Source organism: Apteryx rowi, unplaced genomic scaffold (genome assembly GCF_003343035.1).
Source record: "Apteryx rowi isolate R43461 unplaced genomic scaffold, aptRow1 scaffold_56, whole genome shotgun sequence".
NCBI lineage: Eukaryota > Metazoa > Chordata > Aves > Apterygiformes > Apterygidae > Apteryx > Apteryx rowi.
This window is the reverse complement of record NW_020450827.1, coordinates 2,135,992-2,155,131: the sequence shown is the minus strand read 5'-3', so window position 1 is coordinate 2,155,131 and position 19,140 is coordinate 2,135,992. Positions and strand designations below refer to the sequence as shown.

General features: G+C 38.0%; 1 protein-coding gene across 1 annotated transcript in view; it reads left to right on the top strand.

The window, feature by feature from the left end:
• Positions 1 to 8,276, top strand: part of LRRTM4 (leucine rich repeat transmembrane neuronal 4) — a 215,295-nt gene extending 207,019 nt beyond the window's left edge. The window contains exon 3 of the mRNA XM_026081690.1: positions 8,055 to 8,276. Within this exon, the coding sequence (XP_025937475.1) occupies positions 8,055 to 8,276 (222 nt within the window). The remainder of the gene's footprint in view (positions 1 to 8,054) is intronic.
• The last annotated feature ends 10,864 nt before the right edge of the window (positions 8,277 to 19,140 follow it).

The window sequence follows — 19,140 nt, the reverse complement described above, 5'->3', positions numbered from 1 at the left end:
TGATTGAAAGATCAAATCGGCCCTTAGAGGGAGCAGTGGGGTACGCATGATTTTTCTCCTAATCTTTGGAGAAGCACACTTAGTTAAACAATCATTGAGAAGTTTGGTTTTAAAGGGAAAGGCACTTGTATAGTTGGATAGAAGAATAAGAAGTTGTCTGTAGGGAAGGAAAGGAGAAATTAAAATGTAGTTCACGATATTGGTGAAACTGACAGTGTGGTGTCATATTGGGGCTTGGAACATGCAAAGCACTCTACAGAGATGCCTGAATAAATATAAAATTCTCTCTTTATAGAATGCCTTTTTAGTTTATAGATGTTTAAGAAGTTGGTGAGTGTAACAAATCAGTAGATGTATTTCAACTAATCTTGTTATATATTTAATCAATCACTTTTGTAGCATATTATATAGTCCCTTATATCCATAGGTTGCCTATTAACATGGTGTATAATGTTAATATGCTTATAATCATATCTAATATACTAATGTTTAGTTAATTCATGTAGTTATTTTATGTATTATCAATTATTTTTCTATGAACTATAAATAGAACCATGATATGAAATGCAGAAGTAACTGACAACTGTACTGTTTTCTGCCCTGTGTCTCTTGTCTGCTGTTTCTCTACCTTTTTCATACTAGCACCTGTCTTCTGACAATCTGTGTCAATTCTGGGGTCCCATTTTCCTGTCTAGGAGTACAAGAATTAAATAACATTAATGACCCACCTGTCAGTCATTTGTAGTCTCTAGGCTCCTAATTTCCTCTGAACTCTTTATTTTTACTTGGAAATGGTCTTCGGCCTGCCAACCGTAACCCTCTGAGAATTTTATCACAAGGTTAAATTTCAGTAAAGAAAAAGTTTCCATTCCATATTTAAATTAAGCCATCCAATGCCCTCTTCCAGCCCCTAAATACTTCAAAAGATCTGAGGCTTGGTTCTGAAGACCTTGATTTAATCCCCAGATCTGGCTAGGAGAACAGTCTGTATCCTTGCTCTTCACTGCTTGTTTTGACTCATATTTGAAAGCTGCAGTCTGCAAAATGCACTGTCCTGTTTGGTCCAAAATATATTCAGCAGCTGTATTTCAGTGTCTAGCAGGACTCTGCATTAGCCACAGTTCCAACTGGACTGATAAGATCCAAGTGGACTGATGAGATCACTAAGCCTTTTCCATTCTGTCTTACGTGCTTTCTGGCTGATGTGTGACTCTGTATCAATGTTGAGTCACTTCATACAGAGAGCTAAACAGATGCAGGAGGAACTGCCCATGACAATCAGTTTGTGGGACTGTTAAGGTGGACAAAAGTATAAGATAAGGAAAAAAGACACTGTGGAGAAGCAAATTAAAGGAGATACCATGTTTTATTTAGAAAAGTAGTACTTACTTTGTACAGCACTTTCAAAACTGTGATTTAAGAACACATGCATGTGTGTGAGTGAGTGTGGGTGCACATGCATGCAGGAGATTTGGAGCAGGCAGTATCGTATATCCCACTGGGACACTGACCCTCTGTGGATATTTTACAGTGTGTCCTCGCTTTGTTAGGGAAAACTGGTAGGTACAAACTAGGTGGTTTTCTGTGTGATACTAACGACTTCATGGCAGTGGGCTGGCCTGGGCTCAGGACCATGTAAGATGGGTCCTTTAGCTAAATACTGAGTATTCCTGCTCGTCTGTCTCATCTCCCAGCTGCATATACTGTTAATCTGATTTGGTAGGAAATAGGTAGAGGCTAAGAAGTGGTTTCTCGTTGGAATGGGAAGGAAATTGAACATGAAATTGCAGGAAATTGATTGTGGGAATTGCACCTAGGATTCAACCTACCGGAAGAATCTTGCTCAATGCTTCATGCCTAATGTAGGCATACCAAACTCAGGCAAAGTTCCCAGTAGTATATGTAACTCTTAGAAAACCTAGGCTAATGCAAATAAAGATTTTGCAGAACTTCACATAAAGATCAAGGCAAGTTGACAGTTTTCCTGAAATGTTTCAATGTCATGCAGATCACTTCAGTAAAAACAGTTCTCATAAGACTTACACCACATCATAACAGACCAATCAGACATCTTAACTGTGAACTTTTTTAATAAATGAGATTTTGAGTTGTGCCAATATGAGAATTATCCTAGGAAAGATGAATTTCAGAACAAAAGGGGTTTATTTTGAAAAAACAGGCAGACACTTTTGTGTTTATACCAACTGAAAATAGAATAGAACATGTACGCATTCATATTCCAGAACTAACTTAAATGTATGCATTAATCCCCTTTAATAAGTTTAAAAGTATGTGTATGATTATGCATTTTCTTGAATAGGAATGTTTTTCTGAATTGACTCCAAAGAGAATTTCCAGCACTGTTAACTGTCATTTTTCAGCAGCATGAGATCCACTAAAATTGTTTAGACCAGCTATAGCTGACTAATGTACCTAATCAATCTGTCTCTAAGGTGAAGCTGTGTGCTTCACTAATCATAAAGCTATGATAGTATATCTTGCTTATTTTACTCTAAATTATGATAGGGTGTAAAATGAATCCTGAATTTGATTTACCAACAGCTATGATATCAATTCAACAATGAAGTCATGGTGTTCTGAGACTAAGTATTAGCACTAATGAGAAAGCATAGCTTCCATATCTCGTAACTCTGAGTTTCCACTACATATGGACAACTTCTAAAGTTCTGTGTAATTTAATCATGTAATCATTAACTAGGCAAGTACTTACACATAAATTAGTTTACCTGGATTGCAGAGTACATACCAGCAAATGTGAAAGCAGACAGTATTCAACTGCCTAAGAACATTCATGCTTTGTTTTTGCTTTTGTGAAGGAAAAATACCTAATGCAAGACAGTGGTGGTTGTCCTGTTTCACTTTCCATCAGGATGAATGGAGCATGTCTATAGTTTAAAAAACAGTGTTCCTTCTCTTTGCAAACACAAGCAACAGTATTGAAAACACGTACACTGCAGGGTCCAAACAGTGAAAGTATAAGGCCAATTACTTTAAGTACCCAAACTGAGACAGCTGAAATGGCCTGGTTCTCAGAAAGTCCATCACTGCTGTCGCTGTGCTCCATATTTTAGGTTCTTCCCAAAGCAGTTACTTATCTGAGGATCCTGTAACAGTTTGTCCCTTCACAATGTTCTGCTCTCAGCATAAAAAATAAAGTGAACCCCCTCCCACTCTGCCTCCCACCCCCTGCCTCCTTCAGTCACTGTAATGGGATTGCCACTCATTCCTTCTATCACACACCTGTCCTTCTATGATAATTCTGGTACAGTGAGTCATTTAGACATCAATGACTACTCATGTTTCTCAGGAAAGAATTTTATTTGTTGGGTAATGCATGATTGAAGATCTTTCTTCAAAATTAAGCTTTAAGAAAAAAATCACAACATTTCCAACACAAAATAGGTCTTTTTTGAAAACCTATATTTCCAAAATTTGATTTAACAGTTTACCAGGAAATTATTTCAAAATGGGACTGTTAGTGATTGGATCTTGCTAAAATGCAGGTGATCTGTGTGAGGTAGGGAGTTAATCCCTGTCTCATCCTCAACTTGTCTTCACTGCAATAGATCTGTTGCTGTGAGCAGAGAAGAAAATACTTAAGCAGGAGTTGCAGTCAGCATAAGGAAAGTAGTGTTTTGTTAAACTCTCTTGTCATTACTTGATAGAGAGGTGTCATTGCTTAGGCAGAGTTCATAGCAGGGCTGAATTTCAGGTTGTCCGTAGCTTGCTGTTACGAGGTAGTTAACAATTAAGGATTTATGAGGTTGTTTAATATACTATGAAAGGCAGTAGAGAGAGAAAAGTATTTTGAAAGTAAGATCACTTGATATTCATATAGGGCCCAATCCAATATTTTTTAAAGCTAATTAATATATTCACACCAAGTTCAGTGGATAACTGATCAAATTGTAAAGTAATAGATTCAAGTTTCACCTTTACTGATGTACTCTTCAAGCTTCAGAATAAGAATTTTTATTGATGTTTTGGTAACAATTAGGTATTAATGGCTGCACCTATAAGAAGCAGGAGTCCAAGTTGAATTCTTATCACTGAAAGAGCTCTTAAATAAGAATTTCTTGTGTAATAGTCATCATAATTTTATACTGTAAGGTAAGTAATTTACCTCCCTATATTTCTGACATATGCAAGTAAAGCTGCTGAGCATAGCATAAAAATACTGCCTGAACTGGTATGGGGGTACATGCATTTGTATGTTGGAATGACTGAATGTCACTGTTGAATTTCAAAGGACAACTGGACAGGGAAATTTGAGAAATACCTTTTTAATACAGATCCAGAATTTCTGAACCTGAGGTAAAATGAATCTCAGGTAAACCCAAGTTAGTCCTGCTTGTTTTGTAAGGAGTTATATGGCAACAAGATTGTTGAGCCATTAACCCCTCCAATATCAGTTCTATTCCAAACAGGAAGACTTTCATTCCTAAATTTCCACCATTAAATCTTTTAGGTTAATCTTAACTGTAGCTACAGGTTTATGTAAATTTTGCTTGTAATGGAACAGTTGTTTTGATTGTGTGATTGTTAAGATGCAATGTTTATTATATTTAGCAGGAAGATCTACAGAGGTATAGACTTCAGAAATTAATACTAGCTAACTAATCCAGGCCGTTAGCCTAAAACCCTCACTGAACACTTAAAGTGCTTCTAAAGCAATAAGCTTCTTGGTTAATAAAGTCAATGCTTTCTTCAAATAACAGATTCATTCACTGTCTTAATCAACTATCTGCAACATCTGATAGACAGTAGGCTACCTTACAGTAAGGCGGAAGAGCAGAAGATGACAACCTATTTGATGATATACATGGGCTAAAACAAAATGTCCACCACGTGTACGTGAATGACTTTGGAGTGCATTCTCTTGTTGATTTATGCTTCTCCTGCTTCAAAAAGTTTAAATCACTTTAGGTGAATATTAGACAGTATCATTTTTTAGAAGAGGAAATAGAAATGATTCAGAAAGTGCTGTGAACAAATAAGTACTGGTGCATCATCCTCTGCTAAATGTCTTGGCATTGTGTATCCCATCCCTCAGCTTCACTCGTTTCACTGGACTGTGCTGTCATGGAATATAATCGTGAGTGAACACATAAAGCCGAGAACTGAATCAGAAGTTCTGACAGATTATATGAAAGGAAGAGAGGGGTTATTTTTATATCTGTTGTGTACCCGTCTGAGCAGCTCTTTATCTTCGTTTACAATTGAGCATGTTCCAAAACTAAATTTAAAGAATTTTTTAGTATAAATGTCTGTGGTTAGTGGCAGCAGTGTGGCATGGAGGAGAGAGCAAAGGAAACCCTGCTTGAGGATCTTGATTCTTTTCTTGGCTCTACCTTTATTTGCTGTCAGGTAACTTCTCAGCCTTACTTCAGCTTTCTAGCCAGTAAAAAATGCATCTGCCATATAAAAGGCCCAGAGATAATGACAACATAGAATACTGAGGTCTGTTTTATTTACTGAGGCATGCAGTGACCTGTTTGGATTTTTTTGCTATGGTTGTCTGCATTTTTATTTGTCGATTAGAGGCCATAGCATCTTACAGGGCCCAGCTTAGGTTGCAGTTGTGTTGTTTTAGTCCCTGCACAGACAGCCCTTGCCTCAAAGAGCTCTAGTCTCCAAGGGTAAACTGGGGCAGGAAATAATATTCTCACTTTCCAGATCATAAAATGACATGTCCAAGGTGACATTTGTCTAGGTGTCTCAGGCATTAATTCCATAGCAATAATGAAATGAAATAGAAGTTACTTTAGAATCTGGAGCGAAAATATTTATAAAATTAATTTTCAGCAACTTAGATGTTCCTAAATATGTTTTTTTGGTCTTTGAAAAATATACAAGTGTCAGCTTGGTTTAGAATGGTTGGTGTCTTCATCCATCCTTTTTACATATACCAAAAGGAGTGGTCTTACACCTGTCTACATTTGCAATGATTTCTGCAGTCAAGGCCATGTTCTGAAAAGGCTTTTGTGGGCCTGATTTTCATTTACTGTCATTTGGCCTGGAGTAAATGTAAGACAATAGAACAGTATAAAAGTCTATCACTTTAAATGCCCATTGATCCCTCATGTATTTCTGGAAATGCAACACATTATGTTTTGGAGAAATAGTTTCAGGGAAGGAAAGGACACTCCATTTTGTGAGGGACAGTCCTCTGAAGGCTTTGATGTTGATCTAGAAACATTTTATCAGGAAAGATCAAACTGTTCCTGTGGTTGGTACCTTGAGTCGAGAGTCATCCTAAGAACTAGTTTTTGCAGGGAGGATTGTTGGCACTTCTTACTAAAGGGATGCTGTTGATATCTGGATCCTTTTAGTTCCAGTTTGGAGAAAAGAAGGAAACAAACAATGATGCACACAATTTGTGATGTCTATTAATATTGTGTATTATTTCTGTAAAGCCAGGACCTCAATTTCTAAACTGTACAGAATGAAAACCGTTTTGGCTTTTATGGAATCATAAAGAGTTGCCTTAAAGGCTGAGGACAAATTCAAGCCCTAATATGAATTGACATAAATACTGTTGTATCCAATGGAAGTTACAGTTTCTTGCACTATGACTGAATTTGATCCACAAGTGAACACAGTTGTCTCATCAAATGCTTTTGAGCAGCTTGTCTTTTGCATTCTTGCCATTCAACTGCCATGTAAAACAAAGAAGTTTTCAGCTAAATTCCAGCTAGTGGGAGAGTTTTGGAATCTTTCCAGGGTTCTGCAGGGAAAAGGGTGGGGGGAAATCTTAACTGCTTATTAGATCCAAATGCAAGAGGAACTCTAACCCTGCAAAACTTATACTTAGCCATAATGTCCTTGAGATGCATTGCTTTTTTCATGCCTATTTGAATGAAGTGCACCATGCAATGAAAATTTGTGATAAATTAGCTCTGTAGTCTTCATTTAAAGTTCAGCATGGAAAATAAAAAAACATTTGTTACAAGATTGAATTATGTGCAGGATATCTCCAGCTATAATGAGCTCAGGTTTTCTAGCAGTGTTAGAATAAACTCTTGCCTGTATCTCCTGCAGTGTATGTTTTTTTCTGAAAGCTTATTTCTTTCTACTTGATCAGCTCATTTCTTGCAGATGATAAAATTATCTACAAAGATTTGTATTTGATGTTGTGCCATAAATCACATTTACTTCTAGGATTAACATTTGCAAGCATAGGTCATTTATAAAATAAAGAAGGGGGGACTTTGGCAGTTTCTGAGTATTTACATAAAAAAGAGACACGGGATTCAGGATAGATCTTTTCAAATATATGACCATCTTTACAAAGTGTGGCTGTGCACAGCTCCAGTGAGCATCAGTTGAGGCTCTCTGATAGTGTTTGTCTCAGTGAGGTTGTAAGAGGAAAGGACCCCAAGAAATCATGACGTCAGGCAAGCAGCTTCGTTGTAGGGCCAGTCATAGGACCATGTAAACATGTGTTCCGGCTGTGCTGAGAGCTGCATGTGCTGGCAGCCAGGTTTTCCAGTCCTTTGACACGCTCAGACTGGTCTGGGTTTTGTAAAAGTGCTCAGCCCCTTTCAAGGCACTGAGAGAAGGGCCAGTTTTTTAAAGGTTTTCAGTGTAACCATCATAGACAGATTGTCCAAAAGAGGTCAGAATTCAGCACGCTAGACCATTTTGAAAATCTGGCCGCAGATGGATTGCTTAAGTGTAACTTCCTGTAATCTAGGAAATTCAAAAGGGAATTCATCATGCTGCAAAGGGCCGGAAAAAATCTGTGTATTACATAGGCTTTCACTAGATGCAACTTCCATCTACAAGTGGACCCATTGACTAATATGGTTTTAAGTAGTCTTGCTAAGAGGGAAGTGCATGTGCTATGAACAGCCTAAGAGCATCAAAGCTTTGTCTTGCTGCAAGAACTGAAAAGTGCAGTGATTGTTTATATTGCAGATGTGTTGAGCACCCGTTGTATTTGAGACTGCATTGTGCTAGGTGCTGTACAAATGCATGACTAAACACATTATTTACATGTTTCTCTTTTCTGATCTCTTTCTCTGGTGCAGGTACCTCACCACATGAAGACTTTACCTTATTACAGTTATGACCAACCAGTGATCGGATACTGCCAAGCTCATAAGCCTCTCCATGTAAATAAGGGGTACGATACCATGTCCCGGGAGCAGACTGAGACAACCAACCTGGAACTCAGTCGAGACCACAGCTTCATAGCTACAATTGCGCGTTCGGCTGCTCCAGCCATTTACATTGAGAGAATACCAAACTAATGATGGAGACAACTTCTTCAGGGGGCGGAGTGGCGAGTTCTTTTGAGGGACTTTTCATCTCAGAAGAGACCAGGGCAAGAAACTAAAATCGACCATTCCAGTTACAAATGTTCCAACACAAACAAAGGGAAGGGGATAAAGCAAACTCCGCAGACTGTGGAAATGCAGTACGCACTGAGAACTTCAGGATTTTCTTTGCTTTAAACTTTCAAACAAATTCCTCAATGTAAATATTAAAGAAAGATTGTCAAGTTCTTATTAAAAAAAATAGATTTCACTCTAGCTACATAAAGGGATGGATTAAGAGTTTTGTTTGTATATTTGATTTTTCTACATTGCACGGTTCCAGGGAAGGAGAACCACAGGTAAAAATTAAAGGGGGCGGGGAGGGCAAGGGCTTGGGTGGGATGGGTCAGCTATGTTTCCTTCTTAAGTGTTTATTACTCTTCAAAGATCTGTTTTGTTTAATTTTTTTTTCTTTTTAAAAAAAGATAGCTATATATATATTTTTTCTTATTTTTAATGGTCAAGCAGTAATATTTCAAACTTCAGACATGGGCATTAAAGCTTATGTTGAACCAAAAGGACATTGGCAATTGATGCAACAGAAACAAAGAAACTTGGGTGCATGTACATTTAAGACACAGGCTGTACACTGTGGAGGGTGCTTTTGATTTTTACTTCATTGTGCTTCATTGTTGACACTATAATTACTTTTCGGGCTCTAAAAAAGGGAAAAACATGCAACGGAGTATAGACTCTCATACTTACAGTCCAGCGGTGCCGTAAGCAAAATTAATGGACATTTGGGAACCAAAATGGAAGTGATGTGCTTGAAATGGATCAGATGGAAAATCTTTTAAAGCAAGAGTATTTTGATGAAACTCACTGGCTGACACAATTTCTAAAACACAGGAGAATGTGTAACATTGGTTTTGGTTTTTTTAATTAATTATTATGATCAGTTAGTTTTTGTGTAGTTTTTATCAATAAAATGACAACAAAAACAGTGGTGGAAAAAAAATAAACATATTATTTTGTGGTTGGGACACCACAGCCAAGCTACTGTTTGAATGGTTTCTCTGGATGTGTGACAGTGACTCAGTGGACATTAGGGAACAATACTTTGTCCTGTTTCACCTCTCTCTCACCTTTCAGAAAGAGCTAAAGGAATTGTTTGAAGTTTGAAAAATCAGAATCTAAAGAAACTCAATTATTTAGCCTGTCTAAGAAAAGGTTAAAAGGTGATTTTATCAGAACACCTATATAAGCCTAGGGGATGGGAGGAGGGAGAAGGAGAAGCCTTTATATATATATATATATATATATATATGTATAAAGGGTTTTTTCTTCTGTCAGAAAGCAGGCTGTTGAGATACAAACCATGAGATGAAGCTAAGACAATTCAGATTAGAAAATAAAATATAACTTTTTAACTGAAGGGAGAATAGCACTACAGCAATGAGTGTTAGGGTGTAATGAATTTCTTATGCTTTTAAATATTTATATTGGGTGTTTTTACGGGAAATACGCTTGGCAATGAGGTAAGCATGCAAGGGTTTGATGCATGAATTTCTGGAAGTGCTGAGTATTGTATTCTATACAGAATATTGTCTTCTATGTTTCTCACCTGAAAAACAAATTTTTTTCTGAAAAAAGGAGGAATATGTATGTATGCATTCTGTGAACTAGGCAGCTTGCAGAGAAACATGGGAGTTCAAAGTCAAATTGATGCATTGAAGGTAATGTATTCAGAATTAAGAATTAAACAGGAAATGAAAATGAAGAAAAGGCTAGATGATGAGTTTACAGCTGGTTGTATTAGACATCTTGATATCTGTCAGCTTTAGCAGTGCTAGGGGCAGAGGGAGAAAGCAGCTCGAAACACCAAGCTGCTTCAAATTGAGTTTAAAACTGACCCACAGCCTGTTGAACTCAAAATGAATGATCTCCACTGATTTCTATGGGCTCTGGATCAGCAATAGAATACATTTCAATAAGCATCTAAAGTGTAGTGGCATTCCTGTGCTCTAAAAGATGAGGATGGTAATGTTCTTATTAGAAGGTTCATAACAAAACATGTAATTCTGGTTCAGTCTTGTAGCTGGCAGTTGTGTATCTGCCAGCCTGATGCTATCAAAACCAGAGAAGAAAATGTTACGCCCTAATACTTAATGTCTCTCTATATGTTTTTTCCTTGAAACCCCAGCTGCTGGAGTCATGTGAATATTGGAGAATATCTGTTTTTATTTTTAAATTCTATTTCTAATCTTCATGGATGCAACTTCCCCCACACTCTGGAAAAAGCAACTTGCATAACTACTGAAAGGAAAGTGAAGGTAAAAAACAAACAAACCCCCTTAACCTCATTTTTTCATTTTCTGATTCAAAAACAATCAGAGAACTTGAGTTTAGCAATGATGTGGTGGATATTTGGAACTGACAGTTTTGGACCATCTTGGGCCCATTATAGTCAGATCACAGATTTCCTTTGCAATTTTGGGGAATTTTGCTGCCTGAGAACAAAATACACTATTGTGTGCGCAGTCTTCTGCATGGATTCATGTTTTTCCACTTCTGTGAATGTTGCTGGTTTTCTGCTGTTTATATGCTGATGCCAGTTTGGGCGAGAAGCCTGTAACTTTTCTTGGCACTCCTGAAGATTAAGGAGGTGATGTTCCAAGAAAGTTTTGAAGACATAAAATTATACGTCAGTGCTAAAGGTCATGTAGAACTAAATATTTTTGTGGTGGATTGCTTTAGATCAAAGCGGGAGGTGTCATTGCAGCATGTACTGAGCCACCTGAACTAGTGTTATCTCCTGCTAGTTATGTTGTAGTGATGAAACTAAAATGGCTCTATACAAACCTGCCTGGGACTCTAGACAGTAACTCAGAAATTGAACCTTGTATTTCCATGGTTGCAACTGTAGCCAAAGAGACTTGATACAAGCTCTCTCTCTAATTGTAATGCAGAAATACTGTAGGCAGGTTCAGCTCCAGTCTTTCATTATAAGTTTCATATCTGCTTTTTTTGTTTATAAAGTGTCAGTTCCTGGAATCATGTGATAATTTTACAACTTCAGCTTAAAAATATGCATCCACTTTTCTTAGGGAAAGTCTTTCTACTCCTCTTCATACAGTTCTTTTGACGGACATGACTCTGCTGTGAAAGGGAGGATGGAGCAACTCACCAGATGCCCAGGTAAGGCCCAAGAATTAGTAAACTTCCTACAGCGTCTCTAATGATTTCTCTCCCAGCAAACAGCAAATAGGGTCTTACTGAAGGGAACTTATTGCTGAATGTTAGCTTATGATGACATCTTTGTGGTCATGCTAATGGGGCTGAGTGGTGACTGCCACAGAGCTCCGAGAGAAGACTGCTGTCTTGTTGCTAGAGCTCACAGTCGTTTGGTGCCCACACAAGCTAGAAAAAAGCCTGAGCTTCAGGCCAAAGCTGTTGACCTTTGTGCTTTGGCAAATGCTAACTGATGTGACCAAATAACAGGTTCTGGAAGACCTTGGGAAAGACTGACAACTACCTGTGTCTATAGCTAGTAATTGCTTTGCTGATGTCAGTAGGGCACTGAAATTATTCTGTACTGATAATGCTGTGGGTAGGATCTGCCACCGAGGAGACAGAGCCTGTAGAAACAGTCTGCTGTTTGGAATTATTACAAAGGCCAGCAATATTTTGCTCTGAGAATTAAATATCTTTCAGAATAAGCTGCCCTTTACCATAATGAATTGGAAATGTTCTGAAGAGGGATAAACACAGTTTTGTCTTGATTCTCCACTGGAAAAAGTCCCTGAAGAAATTTGCCACATTGTACATGGCAAATCTAGTGGTTATTTTTAAGCTGCGTCACGGTTTAAGTGTTGAATGTAGTATATAGTGAAGAGAATCAAATTTCAGGTGGTTCCACTAGTTGGACTCTGTTAAAATAATCACTAGTTACTTTTTTTAAACCTAGGCAAAGGAAAGGGGTTTTGATAAGGCTGTCCATCAATCTGGAATATTGCCTTAAATTTAAAAAAAAAAAGAAAGAAAAAAAAGATTACCTGGCTGATATTATGATATTATTGCCCATGCACCAGTATTGAAAAACCTTCCACATAATAGCAATGAAGAAGTCTCTAGCAGACTTTGTGGAATTTGGGCTTCTTGATCCCCAGAAAATTGGAGGAAGTACAGATGTCAGGGATGCAAAACACTTGTTCCCCAATGCCTTGTGAGGGTGGAAAATGTTCTTCTTGACCACCATAGAGCCTTGCTCATCACTGAAAGGATGAGATTTGATCATCCTTGTCTTAGAAAGTGTAATTATCAATGGTAAATAGGACTAAATCAGCCATCTCCTTAATAATCCAACCACCCTAACTCAATACTGGTAGAAGAGTTAAACAGAAAGATGAGCTAGATATGGCAAGGTGGAATAAGGAAATCAAAGAAATAGCAGTCCTGCAGCCATGTTCTGGGGTGATCAGTGGAGTACAGGAAGGAAATGTTCCTCTCATTTGCTTGCAGTGCAGTTATTTCGCTAATACTTAATGACCAGTATTTGCTTTGATGCTCTGGTGACTGGCATTTTAATAATACGTAGGCAGGCTGGAGTAAATTAGTCTACAGAAGAGAATTATATCAGTCATTACTGGAGTCAAGGGATACATTACACCTTTGTCATTACGTATTCTAGTATGGCAAAAATAAACACCATTTGAGGCAGGCAGATCCCCCACAGCATCTCTGCCAAGCAACCCCCTACTGCTAACTCAGCCATACTGAGGTCTTCAGTCGACTGCAGAGATGGATGTATTACCTGCTAGCTAAAGACATGGTGCTCTTCAGTGGCTTTAAAACATATCATCCTAGGAAATTACTTAGGCAACGTTAAAACCTAAGTGAGCAACATATTAAATTTATTGCTTTTGTTGTATAATTTAACTATGGGTAAGAGACGTTTTCTGAAATAGGTACAAATAAGCTGCAAAAAACATTCTTGCTTCTCTAAGTAAATTTGTGGCTTTTCTCTAGAAATTATCCAAAGTTGGGCAGAAAAGGGAGAGAGTCATTGCAAACTTAGTAGTAGCTGAAACACTGTACATATGCAAGGCAGCCCTCAGTAACTAAGGAGTTACTGCCTCTCATGGAGGCAAGATGCTGCTGATCAGCTGCCACCTGGCCAGGTAGTAGATCTTATTCCTGCTGCATTCCTGTGGATAGGAATGTAAGATAGCTAATTGCATAGCAACTGCAGAAACTCCATGGGGACCTGCTGCTTCAACTGTGTGGTGTCAGCAGAGAGTCATGTTGCCGACTGTGCTACTGCTTTACCATGTGATTTGGGGAAAATTGCTTTAAATTCTTTCCCCCTCCTAGCTGTTAGCATCTCTTGTTTCACTTATGAGGTTTTTAGGACAAAGCCTGCCTCTTATGCCCGGCATTTTACACCAGTGCAGCCTTGGTTTCAGTCACTTTTGGTACAGCTGAAACAGAAATAATGATAATAAATTCAGAAAAAAAACATATCTTCCTCCTCCTGTGCTGTCCTCACCGTGATGTTTTACGTGTTTAAAAGGCAGGCAAAATCAATTTGGTGATGCAAAAACTATGGTAGCTCGTGACTTTCAATCAGTGCTTCAGACTCCCCAGTGGTCTGAAGCACTCTTATTTGCTAAAAGTGTGTTCTCAAAACAGCAGGAATTAGGGGATCTTGATAGGCTGATAAAGCAGGAAGAAGAAAGCATTTTCTTCCAAAGCCCTGTTGGGATTTAGAGTTGAAAAAGAATGAGGGCTAGCGTAGTACATTTTTTTTGTGTGTGTTTTGTTTTTTTAAAAAAAGAAAAAAAGTACCAGCAATTTAGAACAAAATATATTTTGTGTCACCATCTGTACTTGTTTATTCAGGCAGAATTTTCAGGAAAGATTGAACTTAATTGCATTTGGACACTTCATTCATTAAAAGCAATGGGGCTAGCCATATGAAATCATAGGATGGGAGAGAAATGTGGGTTGGAAAGGTCCTCTGGAGGTCATCTAGACCAGCCTCCTGCTCAAAGCAGGGCTAACTGGAAAGTTAAATCAAGTTGCTCACAGCCTTATTTTTCTTTCTACCTTGTGCCTCACCTGAGAAGTATCTGTGGTTTCAGTGACTGATCTGTTGGGTGAGCTTTTTTGGCCTGCTTTGTGCAGGAGGCTAGGCAAGTTGATCACAGTAGCCCTTTCTGATCTTAATACCTTGGGATCTGTGATTTCTTCTAGATACATGTCTACCTTTAGGACATTTTTGAGGACATGTCAGACTGGAAAAAGATTTGACTAATACAGGCATACTTCTCAGCTATTCCCTGAAGTTTGACAAGTTGGAGTACTTGGCATTTAAGAGATGTGATAAAGAAATGAATCAGGCCTTGTTTGAGTTAATACTTAATATGATTTAATATTTGTCTTTACTCCACATGTGACCCCAGTCCTGAATCCAGGGTCCATAGTTCTAACTATCTAACTGTGCTACAAGGAACAGAAGAAAAAGGCAGTTCCTGCCTGAAGAACTTTCTATCTGAGGATCATTCAAGGCAAAGCATGTGAATGCAGGTGTACAAAAGAGCACATGAACAGAATATTGGCTATAAGAAGTGTTGAAAATAGGAATGTTTGATAGTTAGAATATGGTTAAAAAGGCAACAGTGCCAACCCCAAAGCACTCTAAGCAATGCCAAGAGTCTTTTCTTCTTAAGCTTTGTGACACAGGAAGCAGGTAGAGGAGTCTACAGATGGTGGATGTTTATGGGGAACTCCTTCAATGCTTCAGGAAAGGCATGGTAGGAAAAACAAGTATGCATGCCTGAAAATAAAACAGAGATGTGATAGAGACTAGCATTGCTGAATGATCAGAGGCAAGAATTGTATTTCATAGCACTAAACCCAAAGTGTGGGGCTAGATTCCTTTTTTAAGCCCAATGTATGAGGCAAAAGAATGAGCATGCCTCTAAACCGTGATAGGTAGTACGCAGATTGTAATTTACAAATAACATTCTCAGTATTTACAATGTATTTATAGCATATTATGTAAGATAAATGGTTGGCAAACATTCATAAAGTATTCATTGGACATGCCACTGTTCAATGATTTATAAATCAATGCTATAAAGTGTAAACTGGTGACAGTGTTTCAGATAAATTCTTTACAAAATATTTGCTGTGCATCAATAATTCTGGTATTAATTAGTTTACAGTTTATCTGCAAGTTCTTTGGGAATGATTTACAGTTCATTTTCTCACTAGCCAAACAAGCACAGGACTTGAAGTTTTGCACGGATTATTTGTTAGACCTATTTGTCATTCGCATTTTTAGTTTAGTCAAGAGTGAACAAATCAGTCCCTGTTTTGTGCATCTTTGCTGAAAACCTCATGTAGTAGGATGTATAAGAGGTCTTGGGAACTAACAGCAAATGGAAGTAACTGGAGATGGCTGGCATGGGAATAATAGGACAATCCTGAGTGCTTTTGTCAACAATTAGCTTGAGCATAGAGGCCTGCTTACAGCAGTGCCCAAGTCCAGTCTCTGCCATAAGCTTTTTCTGTGCTTCTGGTTGAATCTGTTCCAGTCTCCACCTTTGAATTTGAGACAATGCCCTTCTCTTTTTATCATCCTTTAATTGTTAGTCTATTCTGTTTCCATACAGACTGACTAATTATGGAACTTTAATAAAGTGATGCACTTCTATTGTTTGGCTAGTGATTGAAACCTTAACATTTTAAAAGTTTTCCAGTTTTTTTCACCAAGGCTGTGTAGCAAGACATTTACTAGAAATTGTAATAGGAGCACAGCTGAAGAAGGGTAGGTTAGTTTTGGTGGTTTATTCCTTTCACCTGAATATAGTCACATGCTCTTTGCTCTGCTTGGAGGTTACTGTTTCGACATTCTAATTCAATTGCTCTGTGGGAGTTTGTAACAGAGGAAGGAAATCCCTTCCATTCACCTAGAAGTAAGTACCTAAAGTATGTAACTCTTAAGATACACCAAAATACAGAGTCTTTAGTTTTTCAAGAACTGAAATTGTATCTGTTGAGATGCAAATGCATATTAGTTAATATTTATCTATGCAAATATGTTTTGAAGTAGTACTTGAAATTCCTGCTGGTCCAGTAGATCAGCAGTTCAATGGTTTTTTTTGCTTTACCTCTTTGGTTTTGAAAATGTAGCTGGTTTTAGAATCACAGAAGCTAAAATAACATGTATTACTGAAGTATTTGTAAAATATACATCCCTATATCTATTTATATTCTTGTATCCCTATATCTATTTATATTCTTGTATCCCTATATCTATTTATATTCTTGTTTACATAGATAAATCATCGTTCTTAAGGTATAAGAAGTTATTCTTAAATAACTGAAGAATTATCTTTTTTTGATGGATGACTTCTTTGAGATGGTAGAAAATATTTAGACAAGTGGTGCAATGCCCTAGTGAAGATAGAAGGTATGTATTCTGATATCTTTTGGTTGATAGTAGTTAATTATTATGTTTTATTTTCCTTGGATAAAGTTTTTGGTGAAGGACTGTGGCACACAAATGAGTGGAGGCATCAAAATCACAGACTTTTTGGAAAGTGCAGGTAGGACTTGTGTAGCTCTTTTGCTTTGAATTTCCCTTTTAAAATAGAGTTCTTAAGAACAGCTAGAGAGGTAAAACTACATTTGTGCTAAATGGGACTAAATTCTGTATACCTTGTTGTGCTTGGACTTCCTTAGCTATATGACTACTAAGAACAACCTTCAGGCAACGGGGCAAAGCGGGGATAGGAACATGAGACTCACGTATGATTGATTTGCGTTATTAGACTCCTGCTGGCAATAACCATCAAAAGAAAATGTTGACTGATAGCCCTGGATAATATGCCCAAGGAATGTCAGATATTTCAAGCAAGGAAATCAGTCTGAAGCCTTGATGCAGTAACAGGTAAAGCTTCAGGTATTATCACGGGGAGCCATCGCTTCAGTGTGAGCATCCCTGGCCTCTCCTCAGGTCTTAGATTATTACTATAATGTGCTTAGGCATATTGATTGAAAGGCAGTGAATTTACGTCTTGTCCAATACATTTTGACAGATGTTCTGCTGCACACCTGGCTTTTCTCTCATGTCATATCTTGCATCTTTTAGATTATAAGCTCCTCTGGGCAAGGCTTGGCTCTTCCCATGTGTTTTTGGTGGAGTGCTGTGCATGCTGTCAGAGTTTGATAAATAATGCAAATGACAGATGGTTAAGACAAGTTGATAGAGATGTAGATGAACTAGTAGAAGTCTGTGCTGTGGTGTCTGAGAGTTCAAACTTAAATTAACTGATGATGCATGACGGAAAGGGAAAGATGTTAAAGCTGCCCAGAATGTAGTTTGTGTGAACTTCTTGTTAAGATTTTGGCTGTGTGATTCTAGAGACCTGCATTCAGATCTGCTATGCAAAGTAAATCTCCATGAGAAATCTGGGGAAGTCATTTAGGCTCTGTTAACTTTATTCAGCTCCCCATGGGTAAAATGGGAGTGCTAGCGCTCTTTCCTCACAGGAAGTTATTATTGGCTGTTCACTTTCCGGGTTTTTAAGGACTACTAGTCTGTATCTACACTACACAGCATAATAATTGGACAGAAACATGTGCACAGGCCTAATAGTTTAACAGAGCTTAGTATCTGCTGATGCAGTTTGCATCTATCAGTGTTGGGCTAGCTTCAGTAGCCACTGATAGACAAAAGATCATTTTAGAACTGTGGAGGGTTTTTTGCATCATGCAAGTCCAGCTGTGTCAAAATATTCCTCATTTTCTGAAGCAAGTAGCTTGTGGAGAACACAGAAACAAAGTGCAGTGTGCATCAGCTTATTGCATCTTTTATGGAAAGAAAAGCTGAGAGAGTGCTCACAGCAATGTTCTGCTGGTACTGTAGAAGAAATCCCTTATGAGCTCCGTCTTCAGAGGACCCTTAAATAGGTGTTTTGGGAGTAAAGTCAAAGGAGGGATGTGAGATTTTACCTTGGCCCAAGATCCAGCAGGAACCTTATGTGTTGCTTCACCTCCACTTTCATGCTCAAAGTTGCTTTTAGGTATCAAGCAAGGAAGAACTTGCTGTGCTATGCAGAAGTCCAGATCAGGGCCCAGGAGGTTAAATGCAAGGTCATCTTTTCAGCAGTCATTTGGCATGTCAGGTGTGTAAAATCCTGCTACACAGATCAACAGGTGTTTCATACCAGCCTCCAACAGATGCATGTGATTCCACAGGTTACAAGGCAGTGGAAAAGTCCACCTCAAAATTTAATCATATCATTTTTTATTAGTGGCAAAAATACACCTTTTTTTCTATTAATATCTTTGGGTTCTGTAATGTGAAAAGGTAGAAGGCAGTTGCAATCAGTATTATTCGGAAAACTGATTTGTCTTATCCCACCTCTTTTCTCTAGAGACTGAATCTATCAGTTTTGTAAAAATCACTCTGAATATATTAATCTATGTAACTGCATTTTTCCTCCCAGTTCTGACTTGGGGGTTGCCTCCTCAGCCCTCTGTGCCTCAGTTTATCCATATGTAGCTCCCTGCCTGAGTTAAATCACTGTGGAAGGCACACATGGAAAACATTAAAAGCTTTTATCTCTTGTTTGTATTAATAGAGCAAGCAGAATTCTAGTATCTTTTCAGTGCTGAGCTAGTTTTCTGAAGTGCACAATGGAGTCAATTAGTTCAAGGTGTATATTCTTTGTTAAATACTATTTATTCTTGTTTGTAATTGGACTTTCAGGATGCCACAGCATCAGAGTCCTATGCCCTGTACAAATACAAAGGATCACCTGATCCCTGCTGAGAATTTTTTAGC